Source organism: Gorilla gorilla, chromosome 9 (genome assembly GCF_029281585.2).
Source record: "Gorilla gorilla gorilla isolate KB3781 chromosome 9, NHGRI_mGorGor1-v2.1_pri, whole genome shotgun sequence".
NCBI lineage: Eukaryota > Metazoa > Chordata > Mammalia > Primates > Hominidae > Gorilla > Gorilla gorilla.
In genome coordinates, this window is record NC_073233.2 from 82,059,365 (window position 1) to 82,083,081 (window position 23,717).

General features: G+C 38.9%; 2 protein-coding genes across 4 annotated transcripts in view; one reads left to right on the top strand and one right to left on the bottom strand.

Moving 5' to 3' along the window:
- C2CD3 (C2 domain containing 3 centriole elongation regulator) overlaps nucleotides 1-125 on the bottom strand; it is a 159,139-nt gene extending 159,014 nt beyond the window's left edge. For both annotated transcript variants that reach the window (XM_019036804.4, XM_019036807.4), the window contains exon 1: nucleotides 4-125. In XM_019036804.4, coding sequence (XP_018892349.4) covers nucleotides 4-88 — 85 coding nt within the window. In that variant the 5' untranslated portion in view covers nucleotides 89-125. The remainder of the gene's footprint in view (nucleotides 1-3) is intronic.
- The window catches only part of PPME1 (protein phosphatase methylesterase 1), an 81,510-nt gene continuing 57,812 nt past the window's right edge, over nucleotides 20-23,717 (top strand). The window contains exon 1 of one of the 2 annotated variants that reach the window (XM_004051793.5): nucleotides 20-496. In XM_004051793.5, coding sequence (XP_004051841.1) covers nucleotides 396-496 — 101 coding nt within the window. In that variant the 5' untranslated portion in view covers nucleotides 20-395. The remainder of the gene's footprint in view (nucleotides 497-23,717) is intronic. The other variant, XM_019036809.4, reaches the window with a different exon arrangement.

A 23,717-nucleotide genomic window follows, 5' to 3' on the forward strand; every position in this document is an offset into this window, starting at 1 on the left:
TACCTCTCCGGGGTTGGCTGGGGGGCGCCTCCAGCTGCGCAAGCGCATAGGGATACGCCCTTTGTGGACTCCATTGCGCAGGGTGCATTGCCCTGAAGAGCGCTCCTCCTTCCGGTGAAAGTCGTCGGGTTCCCAGCCGGGAGTCTGCGGAGTTCTCATACTCTGTTACCCAGCTTCCTTTGTGTGAGGGCTGTTGCGCACTTCCGGTGGAAGCGCTGAAGCGAGTGGGTGGAGTTTACGGAGCCGGTGGGCGGTAGGCGGTGCTACGGGTAGCTGGGTGCTGTCCAAAGGCGACAGGGCGTCGTTAGGGGAGCGAGTCGTGACCGGTTGGGCCACACTCAACGTGGGACGAAGCTTCGCCTACTGTTTGACTACGTGCGTGCAGCCTCCCCTCGATGTCGGCCCTCGAAAAGAGCATGCACCTCGGCCGCCTTCCCTCTCGCCCACCTCTACCCGGCAGCGGGGGCAGTCAGAGCGGAGCCAAGATGCGAATGGGGTACGTGACCCATACCCCTTCTCCCTATGGGCCAGGCCCCAGCCGTTGGAGAATGGTATCTCTGGGCGTTCAGAGAGGCACGGGAAAGGAGTCTACTGATAGGAGAAAATGTTGGCGGCCTGGAGATATTTAGATGGAGTAGAAGGCAGATTGGGGGACTAGGGGAGGCGCCAAGTCAATAGAAATTGGAGGAAAAATAACGTTGTTGAGGGGAGAGGGGAATGAGGCAAAGGTTGGGGAAGCTGAGAGACTAACATAAGGGATCTGAGAATCACCTCCACAATAAAGGAGGCTTAGAAAAGGGAGTAGAACGATGACAAAGGTGGAGGAGAATCGGCCAGGGAAGGTGGAGGGAAGTGGGGAATGACTGAGAGAAAAGTTGAGGGGAATTGGGCCAACAACTAAGGAAAGGTTTGGGAGGAGTAGATATTATCAGAGTTCTAGTATCTACACTGTGAGAACTAGATACTAGAAAAGCTGAGGGGGGTAGAAAACACTCGAGACAGGGCTGGAGAAGGAAAGAGGAGAACTAGGAAGCAGACGATTCTAGAGAATTCCCAGAGGTGTAAAGACAGATTCAGCGAATGAGAGGTGAGATTAGGTCTCTTAAGGGAGAATGAGAAAGTTTAGGGAGTAGGCCTAAGGTAAGGTGGAGAACATAGCCACGAAGATTGTTAAGGGTAGTAGGAATGTGCTGAGAAGCTGGACAGGATAAGGGAGAGAGAAGAAGGAGAGGACTGAAGAATTTACAGAGTGACCATAGGCTCTAAAGATTGAGAGATGACTATAAATAGGGTTTGGTGAATGGAAGTGCTGCAGTTGTAAGGTCTGGGAAGCTTAGAGGAAGATTTACGCAATCAGTTTTTGCTGGGCTAGTAGATCTGAGGGAAGCGACGTACTGGCCTAAGACTTTGAATTAGTGAAGCATTGGGAGTTGGGGAAATAGTTTGCTGGAAAGGAAGGAGAGCCATGTAGAAGAGATAGGTTTTGGAATTTTAGATCGTTAAATGGCTTGTGCCAGGTTAGGGGATACTTGGGCCGAGGAGAAAGAATGAGGTGAACATGGGAGAAGTAATTGCTGGAAAGTGGAGAGAATTGAATAGGCGTTTGGTTTTGAGGGGATATTTGTAGTTTCAGACAGAATTCTGGGAATTAGTGACTGTAAAGAGAAAAGGAGTAGGAAAGATACTTAGGTATGAGGGCTGAAGAGTATATTTGGGATTCTAGAGAAGAATTGGTAGATATTCTTTGAAAAAGGACTACAGAGGAGAAACCTTAGGTTCTGAAGAAGTAATATGTGTAAAAACTTATCAAAAAGGAGGCGAGAGTAGGAGATGCAGTACTGTGACAGTAAGTCCTAGGGATGGAAAGAAAGGAGAATCCTATAAAACAGTGGGGTAAAGGAATGGGAAAAATGGGTGGAAAAACCAGGGAAGGAAACTAAGAATTGAGTGGAGACCTGCTATGATACGCAGTAGAAAAATGAGAAAACTTTAGCAGGAGGAGATAGAGAGATAGACGCACAATAGAGGTAGAAGGCTACATAGAAGGTAAAGTGAAGATTGTTTTGGCTTTGGAAGACAGAAAAGTTGGACATGAATAAAGAGAATTTGGAAACTGACCCATAACATTATTTGGGAAAACTAACCTGGAGTTTAATAGTAATGTAACATTAATTGTTGTTAAATATCTTAGTTGCTGCCTTTCTTAAAATAAATTTGATTTTTCAGTATGCCAGCACCCTTCTATACAAATACATAAGAAAATCAGATTTTTAATAATTATACATTCCTTAGATAAGCTTAATTAGAGCTCAGCTTCTCATTTTGGAGAAACAAGTTCTCTGAAGATTGAAGAACTGGATGAAGATACTGAGAGAAAATAAAAGGAAAATCTGCTGATTAGAAGATTGTATAATTGTTAGTAATTTATCGTTTTTATTTTTTATTACTTTTCAGTTTATTTTTTTTTTAGAGACAGAGTCTCACTCTGTTGCCCGGGCTAGAGTGCAGTGGCACAATCTCGGCTCACTGCAACTTCCACCTCCCGGGCTCAAGTAATTCTTGTGCCTCAGCCTCCCAAGTAGCTGGGATTACAGGCATGCACCATCACGCCCGGCTAATTTTTGTATTTTTAGTAGAGAGGGGATTTCACCATGTTGGCCAGGCTGGTCTTAAACTCCTGGCCTTAAGTGATCTGCCCCACTTGGCTTCCCAAAGTACTGGGATTATAGGAGTGAGCTACTGTGCCTGGACAACTTACCTTTTTAAATAGATGCTTTGGTCTTCTTGGTTTAGGTTAACTGCTTATCCTGGAAAAGAAAGTTCTTTAGAAAGGCCTTTCTTTATGATAGTATTGTGAAGAGAAGAGCATATATTGGCGAATATTTGTGTGGTCCTCAAATGGCTTATTTTCCCATATTTTTCTTTTCTACTTTATTGGTATATAAGCAGGTTTCATCTAAGTCTCATGGTAGTAATAATATAGATTCTCTTTCTCCTTAGAATCATAAAGCTGAGAGAAAGCATAGACATGGTCTCATTTCACCACTTCATCATGTAGTTGAGGAACCCAATATTCAGAGAGTTCTGTATTCTATAACGGAATGTATTAATAAATGAGGGAACTGAGACTCAGATATTCCTAAGGTACCGTAGAAGCTTAGCGGTAGGGCCGTTAAGGACTAGGACTTGTGTCTCTTGACTGTGAGACTCATTGTGTATTTTGGAGTCATAATTGTCATCTGGGAATACTTATTTTGAGTTGTGTATCTTACTCATTTGCATATAATCTAGGATTCAGTCTTTTTCTTCAGTCGTAATTTATGAAGTCTCACACCAATTTCAAAGCATTCTTTATGTCTCTTTATGCTTACTTGCTTTTTTCTTAACTTCCATTCTTCCACTCTATCTATGTTACTCACAAGTTAGTCCTGTTCTCTTGATAGTCTCTTGTGTGGCTTACTGTTAACTATTTTTCATGATCTCTTGCCTTCAATTTCACTAAACATTATTTAGGCATGTTTGCATATTCAGGGTGCATATTCTGAGTTGGTGATTTTTCATGAGTTTCCATAATTCAGTTTTTCAGATTAGATTTAGTAATTCCAAAGTATTGTTGGATAATTTAATAATAGCAATTTTTAAAGTAAGTACTGTGTGCCAGACATTGTAATGGTAACTTTATGTTATTTAATGTGTCCACAGACCTGCATGGTGAATATTTTCCTGCATTGTGGGTAAAGACATTCAGACCCAGAGATTAAAAGTAACCCAACTAGTAGGTAGCAGAACTAGGATTCAATCTAAGTTTAGTCTCTAGAATCCATTCACTTTTCAGTACACTAATATTTTCTCTTGGGTAAGGCCTGAAATCCTGGTGTCACTCTTCCTTTTAATAGATGCCAATGGATGTTGCCAAAAACATAGTGGTTTTGAACTTCTTTATTAAAGCTTTTAGAGCTACTCTGACTAAAGTAGATTTGAGATCCCTATTTGCTTTGCACCCCTGGTGTGCTTGAGAGAAGTATCTTTTGAAAGTCACTGCTTTTGTATATACTATTACTATTAGAGGAACTATAAAATATTAAAGCCATTCGTTATTCAACATGTTTTTGGTTTATCAGTAGTTGTACTTTTTGGCCAGGTGTGGCGGCTCATGCCTGTAATCCCAGCACTTTGGGAGGCCGAGGCGGGTGGATCACCTGAGGTCGGGAGTTCAAGACCAGCCTGACCAACATAGAAAAACACCGTCTCTCCTAAAAATACAAAATTAGCTGGCGTGGTGGCACATGCCTGTAATCCCAGCTACTCAGGAGGCTGAGGCAGGAGAATCACTTGAACCTGGGAGGCGGAGGTTGTGGTGAGCCGAGATCGCGCCATTGCACTCCAGCCAGGGCAACAAGAGTGAAACTCCATCTCAAAAAAAAAAAAGTTCTACTTTTCTATTATTATCTCTTAAATTCCTTTTTTTTTCTTTTGCAAGAGATAGGGTCTTGCTGTGTTGCCCAGGCTGAAGTACAGTGGCTTTTCACAGGCATAATCTTGGTGCATTACAGCCTCAAACTCGTGGGCTCAAGCAGTCTTCCCACTTCATCCTCTTGAGTAGGTAGGACTGAGGATGCATGCTAGCATGCCCAGCTCTGTAGTGATTTAACTGACATGTATATAGTAGTCCCTTTTTGTATTCTATGAGGTAAACTAGGGCAGGAGTTAATATTTTCTTTTAATAAATGAGAAAACTGAAATGTTCATTGACTTGCCTAAGATCACAGAATCATTATGTGGCAGGAACAACATTCAAACCCAGGGCTTCGTATTTTTAGTCCATTGTTCTTTCTATAGCTTGCATTGAAGGGTTTGGTATTTGAAGTGACAAAGATCTAAGTTTGAAGCCCAACTTAGGTATTTACATTGGTCGAGTCATTTAACTTCTCATAGTCTATTTTCTTATCTCTAAAATGAGAATACTTCTGCTTACCTGAGAGTGCTGTGAGAATAAGATAATACATAAAAAGCACTTATAGTTCCTGACACTGACACATAAGCTCTTAAGGAATGATAGCTAGTAGATAATTATACATTGAGAACTGTGAAGAAGGTTCATAGTTTATGTGGAAGCTCTCCTTTCAGTTTCTTATGTTATCAGCTTTTTTGTCCCCACAAGCTGTATGTTTATTCATATCTGATTAGATAGTCTTTCATCCATCTTCTTAAATTTATTATGGATATCAGGCCTCTTAGGAAGGCATTAATGAGCTGTTCACACAGATGGGGAAATAAAGGGCAAAGTGAAGTGATTTGCTCAAGGTCACAAATTGAGTTACTAAAATAATCAAATCCCAGTATTTGTTTTTTTTAATTTTTTCATTAGATTTTTAAAAAATTATAATTTATATGCCATAGAATTCACTCTTTTAAATGTACAATTCAGTGATTTTTAGTATATTCACTCGGTTGTACAATTACCACCACTAATTGCAGAACATTTTCATCCTCCCATAAACTCGTTACTCATTAGCATCTTCCCTTCCTCCCAGCATGTATTGCTTCTGGATCTTGAGTCACAGAAAGGCTTTTCCTTTTTTTGGGTCATAAAGGAATCATTTATATTTTTTCCTGGTACCTGTGTAGTGTCCTTTTTTTTTTTTTTTTTTTTTGAGACAGGGTCTTGCTCTGTCACCGAGGCCGGATGGAGTGCAGTGGTGTGATCTTGGCCCACTACAACCTCCGCTTCCCGGGTTCAGGCGATTCTCCTGCTTCAGCCTCCCAAGTAGCTGGGATTACAGGCATGCACCACCACACCCAGCTAATTTTTGTATTTTTAGTAGAGACGGGGTTTCATTATGTTGGCCAGGCTGGTCTTGAACTCCTGGCCTCAGGTAATCCACCCACCTCAGCCTTCCAAAGTGCTGGGATTACAGGCATGAGCCAATTTTTTTTTAATCCATTTGAAGTTTATCTTGATATGCAAAGTGAGGAAAAGAAGACATTTTACTTTTATCCAAAGGCTATCTAGTTGTTTTCATCATTTATTAAATTTTTTAGTCCTTTACCCATTATGTAAATTTCACTACAATAAAGAAATAGTCCTGGCCAGGCTCAGTGGTCCATGCCTGTAATCCCAGCACTTTGGGAGGCCAAGGCGTGCGGACCACTTGAGCTTGGGAGTTGGAGACCAGCCTGGACAACATGGTGAAACCTCTTCTCTACAAAAATCACAAAAATTTAGCTGGGTGTGGTGGTGTGTGCCTGTAGTCCCAGCTACTCTGGAGGATCATTTGAGTCCGGGAAGCAAAGGTTGCAGTGAGCCAAGATAATGCCCCTGCACTCTAGCCTGGGACACAGAGTGAGACTTTGTCTCAAAAAAAAAAAAAAAAAAAAGTCTTCTTTCTCACTGATTAAAATGACACCTTTGTCATATGCCAAATTTCTATATAGATCCGGGTCTGTGGAGTTTCTTTTACGTGCCACTACTGTACTTTTAATTAGAGGATTTATTAATATGTTTTGATGGGTGGTAGAGGTTGTTTACCACTCATTCATTTTTAGGATTTTCGTGGTTCCTCTTGTTTTTTTCTCACAAATAAACTTTCTAATCCCATAGACTAGTGCCAGAAAAAAATCCTGATAGTATTTTTATTGGGATTACATTAAATACAAACATTAATTTAGAATAAACGTTTTTATGATGTTGAATGTTCCTTGAAGAAATATGGTATCTTTCAATTTGTATGAATCCCTTTTGAAGAAAATATATTTCAGATTCCAAGTATTGACCTAAGTTATATTCAATCTAATATTACTTAAATTCAATAGTACTCTTAAATAATTGTGAAACTCAGTAGATTTACTATTTAAATACAGTTAAATCTACAAAAATCCCCAAACTCACATTAGCAACATTATATTGATGTGAAACAATCTAATTTGCTGTTATCAGTTTACTGTAGTTTAAACTACAAGGACGTGTATTATCGATAGGATGTTCCAGGGTTCATTCAGTTGCTAAACAATTTCATTCAGGACCCAGGCTTTTTGCATCCTTTCTTTTGCCATCCTTAGAATGGTGGCTTTTCCTTCTCTTGCTTGTCACCTTATGGTTGCAGGATGGCTGCTGCCACTCTACTTCTATCTTATCTTTACAAATAAAAAGAAACGGGGGCCAAAGTCCTTTCCTAGCTAAGCTTGTCTTTTAATTTTTTCCCAGAAATGCAAGCTCCCCAACAGATTTTTCCCTTAAGTCTTATTGTCCAGAACTGTTCACATACCCATCCTAAAACCAATGACTGGCAGTAGGGAATGGGATTAACTATGACTGGTTTAGACCAATTTTGATTCATTCCCTTGGACTGGAGGAGAGACAAGAGATCTCCACTAGCCGCTTAAACAAAAGTATTACAATTCTGTTAGGGAAGAGAGAGTGGGAAGTGGGCAGGTAATGTCTGGAATAGAGAATAAACAGCATCTGGCCCAAATCCTGAGGTTTAACAAGTGGAGAAGCCTAATCTTCTGATTTCAACTTCCCTACTGTTTTCATTGCAGTGTAAGTGGAGGAAGTAATAATCCCACCCCCAACTCCCCTGCCCCTTATTGCCAGATTTCAGCCCCTTGACATTCATTTCAGAACTTCTGAGTAAAAGTCCATTTTTCCATTGTTGCTTATTGCCAGCAAACTCTTTCTTCTTAGTATCTCCAAAATTGGGTAATTTGCTCTTTTATTTTAAACCTAATGAGCCTTCCTTGTTATGCTACTTGATGTCAGATTTCAGAAAACATCTGTAGTTGTTTGGGAAAGACTGTTTCCTTCAAACTACAAAATAGTTTTTTTTTTTTTAAGAGAAGAAACTTTTAATTAATAGTTCTATTAAGAGGGTGGCCACACTTAGATATTCTTCAAATACAATATTGATTACAAGTTACAGGTATATTCTACCAATATATTTTGAAGATTGAATAAGAGATTATATTGAAAATTCCAATCATTTCAAACCACACCAGAAGACCGAAGTTGTTTACTTATCAGTTCTTTTCCTATATGCTTCTGTGTGTGTTTTTGGCCATAGACTTTTTCCAGGTTTAAGTAGACATCCTCTCTCTGCCACTAACAAGTTGTATGACTCTGGTCAGTTTCTCTTCCTGGGCCTCATTATCATGGAAAGAAAGAACGCTTTGGCACCTGACGTACTTGTTTAAATCCAAGCTCCCCAGCCTGGGCAACATAGGAAAAACTTGTCTGTACTAAAACAAAACAAAACAACCGGGCATGGTGGTGCACACCTGTTAGTCCCAGCTACTTGAGAGACTGAGATGGGAGAATCACTTGAGCCTGGGAGTTTGAGGTTGCAGTGTGCTGTGATCGTGCCACTGCACTCCAGCCTGGGAGACAGAATGAGACCCTATCTCTAAAAATAGTAATTATAAAATAAAAAGTCAAATCCAAGCTCCGGTGCTACCAAAAATGGCTCTGGGAAAGTTATTTAGTATTTCTGAGTCACCTTAAAATGAGAATACTTTAATGGTACTGTTCAAAACCATGCTTGGTACGTAATAAACACCTAGTTGTTTCCTTTCATAAAGTAAGATTTGAGTTAGATGATCTCTAACAGCATGATTCATGATGTAGTTTTTAGAATCCTGAAGTCTGCTGCTTAATGGCATGCCTTGGAGTAAGTAACACTTCAGACCTACCACAACCCTCAGCCAGCCATCTGGTTGCTTTCTTTTCATTCTCTTCAAAGTACTGCTAATAAGGACATTTTAAAAACAGTGGTGCCTTGATTTAAATAGCTGGCTGCAATTAAATTTCAGTATTTAGCCTCCACTACCAGACTCCTAGACTTTGACAGAATTTGTGACAACAGTGATTAAGACTGCTACTGTGCCCATTCATGACTCATCAATAACTCTCTTAACAGATTTAAGCAGCCTAGATGTTGATGTGTTATTCCTGTTTAGGTTTGAGACATTCATGTAAAAACATACAACTTACATTTCTCGGTTATTGTTCTCTAGGCAAGGAAGGTTTTTCCTCCTTCCCTTTCTCCCCTTTCTCTCCTTTCTCCTGGCTTTCCTTAGGATTTGATCATATAATTTTGTTGGTTTTGGTCATTATCTCCTAGTAGGCATATCACATTGTGGACAAGCAGAACATTCTCTATTCTCCTTAGTCCTCTGAATTGTAATTATTGGTCAACTGTATTCTTCAAAACTGTTGAGGTTCATAAGGGTAGGAATTGTGTCTGAATTTTGCTGGTGCCTAGAATGCTGTCTCCTTTAGTGATAACTGAACGAGAAACCCAAATCCTGGCCTATTTAACCCCATTCTATAAGAACTACGTTATTTCCCCACCAGTTCCCTTAAGATGTTATAACTAGGGCTATACTGCCTTTCTCCTAAAAGCGGTTATACCTCATAGAATAATAGAGTCTCTATTTCAATACCAGCTTTTAGGTAAAATGTATTGTGTTTACAATATGTTACTTTGAGATTTAAAATAATTATATGGTTGAAACTCTTGTAATGGGTCTTGTAATAGGCTTGTAATAGGTCTCATGATATGTACAGATTCAGGCTTGTTACTTTTATTTTATCAAAATTTGACAATTTATGTCTTCCTCTTTGATTCCCCAAACCTGAGAGCAAGTCCATTATTATAAGACAGCAAATGTCAATTAGCAATTATTTTCACACTAGCCTTATTTTATAGTATTCAATTTTTCTGCCCTTGCCCAATTTATCACTTATTCTCTAAGAGCGAAGACTATTTTCCAAGCACCTTCACCAAGTTTAGGGACCAGAGCAAGTGGTCCACCATTAAAGGCTAGTGTTAAAAGCGCTCCAAAGTCATGTCCTAAGCAGTGTTACTTTCCTAAGTGTTTCTTGCACTTAACAATTGCCAAGTTTATTTTGTTGGCAATGCCTTCCATTTTCTTCACTTTTTCAACTCCTACCCATCTTTAAAACTCATGAAGCACTTTCAGACTACTTTAGTTCATTCATTTGCTCTCTCTTCTCTGAGCACCTGTAACAATTTTGGCATCTCCACTCATCAATTGTTTGCATTGGTATTGTACTTTTTCACCGTTACTGTGTCAGACTTATCGAAGATAATTGTATGCAGATTTTTGTGTGTTTCCTCAATAACATTTAGAACTCCTGTAGTGCAAGGACCTTTGTTTCTTTGTGCTTTCTACTGTAACACAGTTAAATGTTTTTGTAAAATTTAATTTAATGGACACATAGCACAAATTCATTTAAAATAAAGTTCTGAAGCTTTTTCTGATCAGTCCAGCTTGCACTGATTTTTCTATTTTCTGTCCTTTGGTGGCACCTGTCATTTTACCAGGAATCAGCAAACATTTTCTGTTAAAAGCCAGATAGTATTTTAGGCTTTGTGGGCCATGTTAGTCTCTGTTGCAGCTACTCAGCTCTGCTGTTTTAGAGTGAAAGTAGCCACAGACAATATGTAACTGACTGTGTCTGTGTTCTAACAACACTTTATGGACACTGAAATTTGAATTCCACATAATTTCTACATGTCATTAGTCTCTCTTCTCCCCCTGCCCTCCATCTTTTAAAAATGTAAAGATCATTCTCTGATCCTGGGCCATGCAAAAATAGGTGGTGGGCTGGATTTCCCGTAGGCTGTAGTTTGCCAACCCAGTTAGTTCTGTACTTCTACTGTCTTGTAGTAGAAAGAAGGTAGGTTTTAAAATCAACAAACTAGGATTCTCTTCCTGGCTTTACTACTTACCGCTTAACTGGTGCAAACTTGACTTTATTTTTTTTTAAATGTAGATAATAATGCTAGCCTCATAGAATTTTTGAGGAGAAAATGAGATGATTTATGTGTAGAAATATTATTTAAATTGGAAAACTGTCTAATGGAAACTTACTGTATTTCCTCAATTCTAAGATACATTTCTTTTTTACATTTAAATTGATAATGTCTTTTTTTTTTTGAGACAGAGTTCTCACTCTGTCACCCAGGCTGGAGTGCAGTGGCATGATCTCGGTTCACTGCAACCTCTGCCTCACAGGTCCAAGCAACCCTTCTGCCTCAGCCACCCGAGTAGCTGGGTTTACAGGCGTGTGCCACCACGCCTGGCTAATTTTTGTATTTTTAGTAGAGACAGGGTTTCACCATGTTGGTCAGGCTGGTCTCAAACTCCTGAGCTCAAGAGATCTGCCCACCTTGGCCTCCTAAAGCATTGGGAGATAGTGTCTTAACAATGCTGTTGGTCAGGTAACAATTCTAACATGGTTCTCATTGCCTGAACATAAGTGAACACCAAAACCAGAATCAAAATTTACAAAACGTATACATGTTGAGAACTTCTTAGAGGTAAAACTGGACTGCTCTTTTAACCACTAAGAACTGAATGCTTGTGAGGAGGCGTGGGTGTTCAATCGGGTGGGTTGAGCAACATTCCTAAAGTGAGAGTCAAAAGTGAGGCTAAGGCCAGGCACCATAGTTCATGCCTGTAATCCCAACATTTTGGGAGGCTGAGGTGGGAGGATTGCTTGAGCTCAGGAGTTCAAGACCAACCTGGGCAACATAGCTAGACCTTGTCTCTACCAAAAAAAAAAAAAAAAGTATGGGCTGGTGCAGTGGCTCACACTTGTAATCCCAGCACTTTTGGAGTTCGAGGTGGGAGGATTGCTTGAGCCCAGGAATTTGAGACCAGCCTGGGCAACATAGTGAGACCACATCGCTACAAAAAGTTAAAAAATTAGCCAGGCGTGGTAGCATGTCCCTATAGTCCCAGCCACTGGAGAGGCTGAGGTGGGAGGATCAATTGAGCCCAGGAGGTTGAGATTGCAGTGAGCCATGATCGTGACACTGTACTCCAGCCTGGATGACAGAGGGAGACCCTGTCTCAAAACAAAACAACAACAAAAAAAGTAAGATAGCTCTAAATAATTGTAAAGCTGGCATATGAACTAGTGTTTAGTTATATGAAACATTCCATCACCAATGTTCTTGTGAGGCACAGAAAACTATATTGGTCCAAGTGATTCAAAAGAGAGTGGGACTCCAACTATGAAGAAATGGTCAGGAATACCTTAAGTATTTTATTCTGCTTTCATTTATATATATTATATATATGTCTCCATAAGTAATATATAATGGATCTAGTAAGTGTAAAAGAGCTATTTCTTCTATAGAAAAATAGAATGAATTCTTTTTTATATAAAAAATGTAAAATGAATTCTAAGTGATAAAGTATTGTGTCATACTTGATAGTTCTTTTTCTTAGTTTTTCATCTTACAAATTCTTTTTCATAGCTTTTCATCTTACAAATTGATGGTGCCTTGTACATACTGTATTTCGTCTATTCTAGCAACAAGATTGTGATCTGCTTGTTTAGTTTTCTTAATTGTAAACTCCTTTTGTATGTTATTTACTTGTCCTAAGGCAGTTAGCATTTAGGAGCTCAATAAACATTTGTTGAGTGAATGAATGACACTCAGATGCAATGGAAACATCACATTTTCCCAATAGCAATAGTTTAGAATTGTCCATCCTGAGTTTAATAGAGAAGTAAATGGGAGGGAGGAGCCATAGACTTAGAGTGAAATTTAAAAAATATGATTATTGAAAGCTTGCAAAAATGAACTCGTGCCCTATTTATATTCTTTTGTGATTCCATATTTATATCTCTCTGTCTTTATTCTTTTAAGAAATATATCTTAGGTGGCTGTGAGGATTAAATTTGTATAATGCTTATAAAGTGCCTAGTACATATACATGTCTAGCTTGTTTCATTTAATCCTTTTCATTCCTTTAATTAAACAGCTTTTCCTTAAGCATAAGAACCATTGTTCATTATATATAAAAACCACTTTTAATTGAGTTTTTCTCTGTTAATTAACTGAACTATATTATTAGGTGGGTTTCATAAAAAATGGCATTTTAGCATATTGTGGATAAGTAGGCTTGGGAGTGGAGCTACTCATAGAATTTACCAATATTTTATAACACTGTTGGGAGAAATGTGTCTTGGTATTCCCACCATCAACTCATTTTTAAGTTGGAAAATCTCTATACTAACATTTTTTCACTGATTATTGGGAATTCTAATCTTTTGTGGGTAATTAGAGGATTTGTACTTTTGCCTCTTCCCTAACCAGATTGATGGTTAGTAAGGGTGGTACTTTAAATTTTTATAGCATTTGATTTAACAAAATCTTCACGCCAGATATCATCCTTGTGAATCCTTTTCCCATCTGATTATATTAACATGTGTTCCACAAGAAAGACTGGATGTGCCATTTATGAGCTCTGATGGATTATTTCATAGCCGTAGTGTACAGTGACTGTTTACCTATTTCCCCCCTGCATGAGCTCTTTGAAGGAAAGGACTAAATTTTAATCAATGGGAGCTTCTAGTCTGCTTGTTTCCCTAGCGCCTAGGAAGTATATCAGGGCCTGCCATGCAGGACATACTCAAAATGTCTCTTCAATTGAATTGAGATTAAATTAGCTGCTTATATAAGCAAATTGTGACTGGAAAGAAGCTCTGAAATGATTGCCCTAATGATATTTACTGTTTGCTTATGAAGTATGTCTTTTTTTTTTTTTTTTTTTTTGAGACAGAGTCTCACTCTGTCACCCAGGCTGGAGTGCAGTGGCGCAATCTCAGCTGACTGCAACCTCTGCCTCCCGGGTTCAAGCGATTCTCCTGCCTCAGCCTCCTGAGTAGCTGGGTTTACAGGCACATGTCACCACAACCGGCTAATTTTTGTATTTTTAGTAGAGATGGGGTTTCACCATGTTGGTCAGGCTGGTCTCGAACTCCTGACCTCGTGATCCACCCACCTTGGCCTCCCAAAGTGCTGGGATTACAGGTGTGAGCCACCGCGCCTGGTCTGAAGTATGTCTTTTATTCTAGATCATCATGACATTCAGATGAGTCTGGGGAGGGGATCGTATGGCTGTTGGTCTGAAATATACTTCATTAGAGGCTTTTATATGAACCTCATTGGTTTTTAAACTTGAAACCTGCTTGTTTTCTTGCTGTTTTGGCAGAATAGTAGCTTACATAAATGCTGATTATTGGGTAATGCCACACACGTTGATTTTGAGGGTAAGCAACTGCATTAGCCTTTGCAAAACATCAAGAAGTCTATATTCTGTCTGTTCTCTTGCTTTCATAAATGGTGTTTCAGTGGCTTTTTTTTTTGTTTGAGGCCAGATCATTTTAGAAAAGTTGTCATTATATCTTTTTTTTTTTTTTTTAACTTTTCGAGTTGTAGAAAAAGAAGTTAATAATTACGTTGTTTTCCTGTTGGGTGAAAGGTGGAAATAAAATTTAGAAAATTTATTTTCTAATTTAGGCAAAGTACAATTCTTTATTATCAAAGGTATAAGATTACACCTGTTCTCCCTGTGCTACAGCAGTCTGTGTTTATCCATGCACTTTAAGCAAAGTATATTTTTATGTGGTCTGACTCAGCAGGTTGGAGGTTCCTATGGCTTAAGTATCTTATCTGAAGATGGTTTTAAGTGAGGTAAGGTTTCATTTATTTGCTTGAAAGCACATCATATATTGGGCTGTAAGTGTCCTGTTCTGCTTAATGCAAGACATTTTGTGAAATGCTTCTGTTTCCATTTTTGGATTCCACGATGCTCAACACAGAAAAGTAATAGTAATGGGAGCTAGGATTTTCAAGCACATGGTAAATCAGTATTTAATAAATTAGAACTCTTTAAGAAGACCTTCTGTATTCTCTGTCTGTGAATGGCATCAGGAAAACTTGAGAGTTTTCCTTGATTCTTCCTTCTCACTTCACTCTTCAGCTCCCTCTGATCATGATCATAATAGTTCTAAACCTTGACTTTGTTCTTAGTCTACATGGTGCTCAACCTTGCTACAAGGTTCTTCTCCCAATCATTACTATCCCTACAGCAGGAACCATTTCTCTTCCTAGGGATTTTCAGGGTGTGCATTGCCAGCTTTGATGATTTCAAGAATGGGGAACTTAATATTATTTTGAGGATAGTATTGAAAACTGGTAAGGAAATAACCCTGAGAGTCAGATTCTAGCTCAGCTACTTGTCATGGTCTTAGACAAGTTATTTAAACTCCATTGGCCTTTGGAAAATGGGGATAATAATAGCTATCCCAGAGGCTTGGTGTAGAAATTAATTCCCGTGTTTATCTCCATTGTCTCCTCAAACGTCATTAAGTTATAGTAATTTGGAAAAAGGAATAAAGCTAAAGGACAAAGAAGAGTAGGGATATAAGATGCTAACAAAATTTAGGAAGCTAGAAAGCAAGTTGATAAATATTTAGAAGAGAAAACTGAAAACTATTTGTAGAAAGAGAATGAAAGCGCAAGCTAATCCATATCACTATCTTATAAAGGCTCAAGAATTCCAGGTACTAGGTGCCTGTGAAAGGGGGCTTAGAGTTTTCTTCTAAGAGTTTTCTAGTTTTGGCTCATACATGTAAGTCTGTGATCCATTTTGAGTTAATTTTTATGTATGATATGAGGAATGAGTCCAACTTCATTCTTTTGCATGTGGATATCCAGTTATCCCAGTATGATTTAATTGAAAAGGTTTCTTTTCCTATACAATTATCTTGGCATCCTTGTCAAAAGTCAATTGACCATAAATGTATGTGTTTGTTTTTGAACCCTCAATTCTATGTCACTGATTTATATATCGATCAGTATACTGGTACCACACTGTCTTTTGATTACTGTAGCTTTTTGTAGTAAGTTTCGAAATCAGGAAGTATAATGTTTCCAACTTTGTTCTTTTTTAAAAAACTTATTTTGGGTCCCTTGAATTTCCATATGAATTTTAGGGTGAGTTTGTCAACTTCTGCAAAGAAACCAGGTGTAATTTAGATAGGCATTGCTTTGAATCTGTAGATCAATTTGAGAAGTATTGCCAACTTAATAATACTCAGTGTTCCAATCCATGAACACTGGATGTCTTTCTTTTTATTTTTGTCTTTTTTAATTTCTTCAACAGTATTACATAGTTTTCAGTGTTTAAATCTTGCATTTATTTGGCTATATTTATTCCTGCATATGTTATTCTTATCAGTGGTATTGTAAATAGAATTGTCCTCTTGATTTTATTTTTGGATTGTTAATTGCAAATTACAGAAATACAATTGATTTTTATATATTGGTCTTATTTTCTGAAACCCTACTGAAATTGTTCCTGTGGTTTTTTAGTGGATTCCTTAGGATTTTGCCCTACACATTTTAACATGTATAGGTAATATACAAGTCCAAGTTTAATCAATATCTCTGCTGTTCTTCTGAAATAATACAATGACTTTAGCAACCTGTGGCTGGTGGAATAACAACATCCCCAGGATGCTGAGGTCTGAATCCCTGGAACCTGTGAATATGTTATTTTACATGGCAGAGAGGAATTAAGGTTGCAAATGGAATTAAGGTTGCTAATCAGCTGACCTTAAAATAAAGAGAATATCATGGATTATTTGGGTAAGCCCAGTGTAATCACTGGTGTCTTTTAAAGAGAAGGAAACAGAAGAGCAAGTCAGAGCCTGAGAGATTTGAAGATGCTGTGTTGCTTGCCGGCTTTAAAGTGGAGGAAGAACCTGTAAGCCAAGAAATACAGGCTGCCTCCAGAAGCTGGAAATGGTATTTAGACCTCTCAATCTGGGCACTAGACTAACTCATTGCTACTATTCTGGTTATTGCTTATAGGCCTTTGTAGTAGACATATCTAGAATCGTGAGTTCATATTGATATTTCTTTCTTTTTCTCTTTTTTTTTTTTTTTTTGAGATGGAGTCTCGCTCTCACCCAGGCTGGAGTGAAAGTGGCACTATCTCGGCTCACTGCAACCTCCGCCTCCCGGTTTCAAGCAATTCTCTGCCTCAGCCTTCTGAGTAGCTGGGATTACAGGCGCCTGCCACCACACCTGGCTAATTTGTGTATTTTTAGTAAAGATGGGGTTTCACCATCTTGGCCAGACTGATCTTGAACTCCTGACCTCATGACCTGCCTGCCTCGGCCTCCCAAAGTGCTGGGATTACAGGGGTGAGCCACTGCGCCCAGCCCATACTGATATTTCAAAAGGAAGGACAAAAGGAATCAAGCATTCATCCTGACATTTTCATTTCAAAATTAAGATTATAGGGTTTTTTACTTTTTTGATTTTTATATAATTATCTCTTCCCTTAACAGCGAAAGTCTTGGTTCCTAATGACATTAACCTAACTACCTATTTGCTTTATCCAAATATGTATGTATATGGTGCTCAAAATAACAAACTGTGCTACCATTAAAAATAACCAACAATATGATTACTGAATACTGTTTAAAATTTATTTTCAGTTCTTTTTTTTCCTTAAAGTATATTTATCCCACTAAAGATGTGCAGTGAAATAATTGTTTTTAAAGTCACTTGGAATAATTCTTAATACACCATTAAGGTAATTTGTTCTCTTTTATGTTAATTGTGGTAATTGATTTGTACAAAGTGTTTAACATGCTTATAAAACAAAAATTATTTACATGACTACAATGTTGAAGTATAAAACAATATATATTCAGAAAAGTATAGCTTTTTTTGTTTGTAATATCCTACAAGTAACTATTTTCATTAGTCTTTGCTTTTATCAATGCACTTCAAAATATGTAAACATATATTTATATTTCCCCCTTACATAAAAGATAACATTGGCCAGGTGCATTGGCTCACACCTGTAATTCCAACACTTTGGTAGGCCAAAGCAGGCAGATCACTTGAGCTCAGGAGTTCGAGACCAGCCTGGGCAATATGGTGAGACCCTGTCTCTATTTAAAATTTAAAAATATAATAAATAAATAAAATAACATACATATGGTTCTGCATATTGCTTTACTTATTTATTTATTTATTGAGACAAGGTCTCACTCTGTCACCCAGGCTGATGTGCAGTGGCATGATCATGGCTCACTACCGCCTTGACTCCCTGGGCTCAAGCTATTCTTCCACCTCATCCTCGTTAATAGTTGGGACTGCAGGTGTGCACCACCGTGCCCCCTAATTTTTGTATTTTTCATAGAGACAGTGTTTTGCCATGTTGCCTAGGCTGGTCTCAAACCCCTAGGCTTAAGCAATCCACCCACCTCGGCCTCCCAAAGTGCCGGGATTACAGGCATGAGCCACTGCACCTAGCTTGCACCTGGCTTGGCTATTGGTTTTTAAAATTTAAGATACTCTAATCACTTCTTATTAGTACACAGAAATCTTTTCCATTATTTTCCCTGCAGTTGCATAGTATTCTGTTGTGTGGACATAACCCAGTATATTCAGCCAGTCTCCTGTTTTTGGGTGTTTTTCATCCTTTTCTCTTTCAAATAGTGCTGAAATGAGCAAATTTACTCATATGTCATTTAGTATTTTAGGGGTTAGGGCCACTTTTAAGATAATTGTCTTTAATGTTCTACAGTTTTACCATAATGTATTACTTCTCTTTAAATCTTGTGATTCACTGGGCTTCATGAATCTGTAGTTTGATGTTTCCTCAGTTCTGAAAACTTCAGCCACAGGTTAAACATTCCTAATCTGAAAATCTGCACTGCTCCAAAATCTGAAACTTTTTGAGTGCTGACATGACACAAGTCAAAACAGAGCAAGAAATGATGTCAGTTTATAAAATGAGAGACAGACTTTCAAGACAAAAACCATTGTTAATGAAGCAGATGACCGGAAAAAAGATTTTTAGAAAGCCACCTAGCAGCATTCATTCTCATCCCTAGAGGACCCACCTTCTGGTCCCTTGATAGGGTTAGAATGTTTGTCCCCTCCAAATCTTACGTTGAAATGTAATCACCAATGCTGGAGGTAGGGCCCAGTGGAAAGTATTGGGTCATGGGGGCAGATCCCTTATGAATGGCTTAGTGCTATCCCCTTGGTAATGAGTGAGTTCTGGTTCTAAGTTCAGTCGAGATCAGGTTGTTTAAAAGAGAGTGGTGCAGATCCCTGCTGTCGGCTCCCACTCTTGCCATGTGGTGTGGCTGCTCCAGCTTTACATTCCACTGTGATTGTAAGCTTCTGAAGCCCTCACCAGAAACAGATACTGGTAGCATGCTTCTTGTACAGCCTACAGAACTCCAAGCCAAAATAAACCTGTTTTCTTTATCAATTACCCAGCCTCAAGTATTTCTTTATAGCAGTGCAAGAATGGACAACACAGAAAATTGATACCGAAGAGTAGGATGTTGCTATAAAGATAACTGAAAAAATGTGGAAGCAGTTTTGGAACTGGATAACGGGCAGAGATTGGAAGAGTTTGGAGGACTCAGAAGAAGACAGGAAGATGAGGAAAAGTTTGGAACTTCTTAAAGACTTGGTTAAATAATTTTGACCAAAATGCTGATAGAAATATGGACAGTGAAAGCCAGGCTAATGAGGTCTCAGATGGAAATGAGGAGTTTATTGGGAACTGGAGTAAAAGTCACCATGTTATGCCCTAGCAAAGAGTTTGCCTGCATTGTGTTGTTCATGCCATAGGAACCTGTAGAAAGTTGAACTTGAGAGTGATCAAGAGTATCTGGCAGAAGAAATTTCTAAGCAGCAAAGCATTCAAGAGGTGACCTGGCTGCTTCTCACAGCCTGGTATCAGATACAGGAGCAAAGGAATGACTTAAAGTTCGACTTTATAGGCCAGGTGCACTGGGAGGCCAAAGTGGGAGGATTGTTTGAGTTCAGGAGTTTGAGACCAGCTTGGACAACATAGTGAGACTTCGTTTCTACTAAAAATAAAAGAAGTTATCAGCTGGATGTGGTGGTATATGCCAGTAGTCCCAGCTAGTCCAGAGGCTGAGGCAGGATGATCACTGAAGTCTGAGAGATTGAAGCTGCAGTGAGCTGTGATCATGCCACTGCACTCTAGCCAGGACAACAGAGTGAAACCCTGTCTGAAGAAAAAACAAAGTTGGTACTTATTTTAAAACGGGAACAGACTGTAAATGTTTGGAAAACTTGCAGCCTGGCCCTCTGGTAGAAGAGGAATCCAGGAGGGCTTTGGAGTAACCACTTACTAGAGAGATTTGCATGACTAAAAGGGAACCAATTGTTAATATCTAAGACAATGGGGGCAAGGTTTCAAAGTTGTTTCAGATGTCTTTGGGAAGGTCCCTCTCATCACAGGTCCAGAGACCTAGGAGGAAAGACTGGTTTCAGGGCCCAAGCCCAGGGCACTGCTGCCCTTCTCAGCCTCAGGACTCTGCACCTTGTATCCTGGCTACTCATGCTCCATCCAGGGCTCAAAATGCCCCAGGCACAGCTTGGGCTGCTGCTCTAGAGGGCACAAGCACTGTAAGCCTTGACCACTTCCATGTGGTTGGTAAGCCTGCATGCACATAGAATGCAAGAGTGAAGAAGGCTAGGCAGCTTCTGCCTAGATTACAGAGCATGTATGAGAAAGCCAGGGTGCCCAGGTAGAAGCCTGCTGCAAGGGCAGAGCCCCTGCAGAGAAACTTTGCTAGGGCAATGCTGAGGGGAAATGGGGGGTTGGAGCCCCCGTCAAAGACCCCACTGGAGCGTCACCTAGTGGAATTGTGGGAAAGGGGCTGCCACACTTCAGACCTTAGAATGGTAGAGCCACCGGCAGCTTGCATCCTGAGCATGGAAAAGCTGCAGGCACTCAGCTCTAACCTCTGAGAAAAGCTGGCAGGGCTATACCCTACAAGCAATAGGTAGAGCTGCCCAAGGCCTTGGGAGCCCACCCCTTGCACCAGTGTGCCCTGGATGTGGGACATGGAGTCAAAAGAGATTATTTTTGGAGCTTTAAGATTTAATGACTACCCTGCTGGGTTTCAGACTTTCATAGGGCTTGTAGCACCTTTCTTTTAGCCAGTTTCTCCATTTTGGAATGGGAATGTTTACCCAATGCATGTACCACCATTGTATCTTGGAAGTAAATAATTTGTTTTGGTTTTACAGGCTCATAAGTACATCTCAGGCTGCTTCCACCTTATAGGTGGAAGGAGATGAGTCTTAGATGAGACTTAGGACTTTGGACTTGATGCTGAAACAAGTTAAGACTTTGGGGGAACTATTGGGAAGGGGTGATGGTATTTTGCAATGTGAGAAGGAGATGAAATTGAGGGGCCAGGGGCAGAATGATATGGTTTGGATGTTTGCACTCTCCAAATCTCGTGTTGAAATGTAATCCCCAATGCTGGAGGTGGGGCCTAGTGGGAGGTGTTGGGTCATGGATGCAGATCCCTCATGAATGGTTTATTGCCATCACCTTGGTAACGAGTGAGTTTGTTTAAAAAGAGTGTGGCACCTCCCCCTTCTCTTGCTTCTGCTCTCACCTTGTGACACAGATGCTCCCACTTCACCTTCCACCATGATTATAAGCTTCCTGTGGCCCTTACCAGGAACAGATGCTGGTACCATGCAGAACCATTAGCCAGTTAAACCTTTTTATAAATTACCCAGTGTCAGGTGTTATGTTACAGCAAGAACAGACTTAACACATCCCTCAGCTGCTTCTGATGTTTCTTCTCACCTAAAAAAATAAAATACCGTGTTCAGTAACTTTTTAATCAAACACAACATTGTAGGTGGGAGACTGAAAGCCTGCCATTGTTAGTTGTTGCTTTTATTTAATAACTGGTAGAGGTGTTGTGTGATGTTACTGTGCTGGTTGGTTACCCTGAGTACATTATGTTTTTTCACTGTATTAATGGTATGTTGTATCTTTTACTGTTAAGTAGTTATGTGTGAATAAGTGTAAGAAAAATGATTATTAGTAACATGTAAGTTCAATCAGGAATGATGGTGATGCCAAACAACCATAGATTTTCCACATGGGTGGCTAAGATAGTGACACCGTTGCTTTCTGATGGTTCAGTTTACACAAACTTTGTTTTGTGCACAAAATTATTAAAAATATTGTTTAAAATTACCTCCAGGCCATGTGTATAAGGTCTATATTAAACATAAATGAATTGTGTGTTTAGACTTAGGTCCCATCTCCAGGATATCTCATTGTGTATATGCAGATACTCCAAAATTAAAAAGGAAACAATAAACTGAAATTTGAAACACTTCTGGTCCCAAGCATTTTGGATGAGGGATACTCAACCTATATGGCCTCTTCAAATACTACTTTTATTTCACTCTCTTTATTTCCTTTCAGAACTTCAGTTTGACATATTTAAGACTTATTTACTCTTCCCTTCATATTTCTTAACTTTTGTATTTTCCATCTTCTATTTGTATTTTGGATTCTAAATGTATCTAGATGTATCTGAACAAATTCACTACTAGTTTACCCTTCTCCTTAGCTGTGTCTAATATGTTAAACTTGACTATTTGTTTTTTAATTTTAATTCTTTTCATTCTAGAAGCTTGTTTCAAGTTTCTGTTCATTTAAATGTGTTAAGCAGTTATTTTATATTGTATTTGATAATTTCTTTATGTGAACTCTTTACAGGTCTGTTTCCTCACGTATTTTATGCTTTTTGATTGTGAGATGGTCATTTGCCTTGGAACTTTGTTAAAGTTCTTAGTCCTAGAATGAAGATTGATTCTTCAAAGAGGATGTGCCTTTGTTTCTCTTGGGGGTCCTGAGGGCACTACCAGTTGGATCCACTTTACATTCTCATCTTGAAACTTCTTGGGATATGTAAATGATATGTATTTAGCTCCATATCAGTTTGAGAGCTGTGTTTGTTTTTTCTTGCTTCTCCCTTCTCAATGCTAAGTTTTAAGACAGGCCTTTTTTTATTTTATTTTTTATTTTTTAATTTAATCCTGAGATTGTGGTAAGGAGCAAAAAGTTAATTCTGTTTCAGCCTTTCACTGAGCTTATGATTCTTTGGGATCCCAGCTTGATGGAGAAAGGTTTCCTACTGGGCTCCGCAGCAAGACTTCCCACCTCGGGCTTTGTGTCCTGTTCTGTGTGCCCCAGGAAATCGCAAAACTTCAAGTTCAGACAGTTGGCAAATGCCATCAAGGTAAAAGCCAGATTTAATGGTCTAAGTGCTTCTCTGGATTCCCACCTTACTTAACTTTTGACCTGGGTCTTCCCTGTTCCTTACTTTCTTGCCAGCTCATCTATGCGTTTAAGAAGAACGAATGATATATAATTACAATATATAAGATCATTATATATAATTATTTAATAATTATACACTATGGTTGTATAAATATAACATCTATTTATATAATATTTTTCACACACATACTTACATATAATTTTAGCCAATATTTCTCAAGTTGGATCTATTAATTACCATTGACAGAAGCAGTCCCTAATATAAGATGTCTATACTCAGGCAGACCGTCAGTCATTGTGTGAAAATGGGGAACGCTATTTTCTAACATGCAAAGTTTCAAAATTAATGTCCCTTTCTCATGAAGCTGATGGAGGATGTGTTTCATCAAAATAAGAGACTACAACAAGAAAAATATGGGATAAGGGATTCAACACAGGTGAAAGGCAAGAAGAATTCCTGAGATGATAGTAAAATGTTAGCAGTTCATTATATCAGACAGCAGGCAGTCCCATTTGGAGCAGATGAATGGAGGGTGCCAGAAATGGAAATTTGAGTGAAAAATAGACCTGGTAGATTATTTAATGTGAATGACCAAATATTAAGAGAAGTTTTACAGAATTCAAAGGCTTTATTTGTTTAAAATTGTGAAATACTCATACAGAAAAGTAAAGTATATATGTACAGTTCAAAGAATAATAAATTCTCATGTGTCCATCACCTA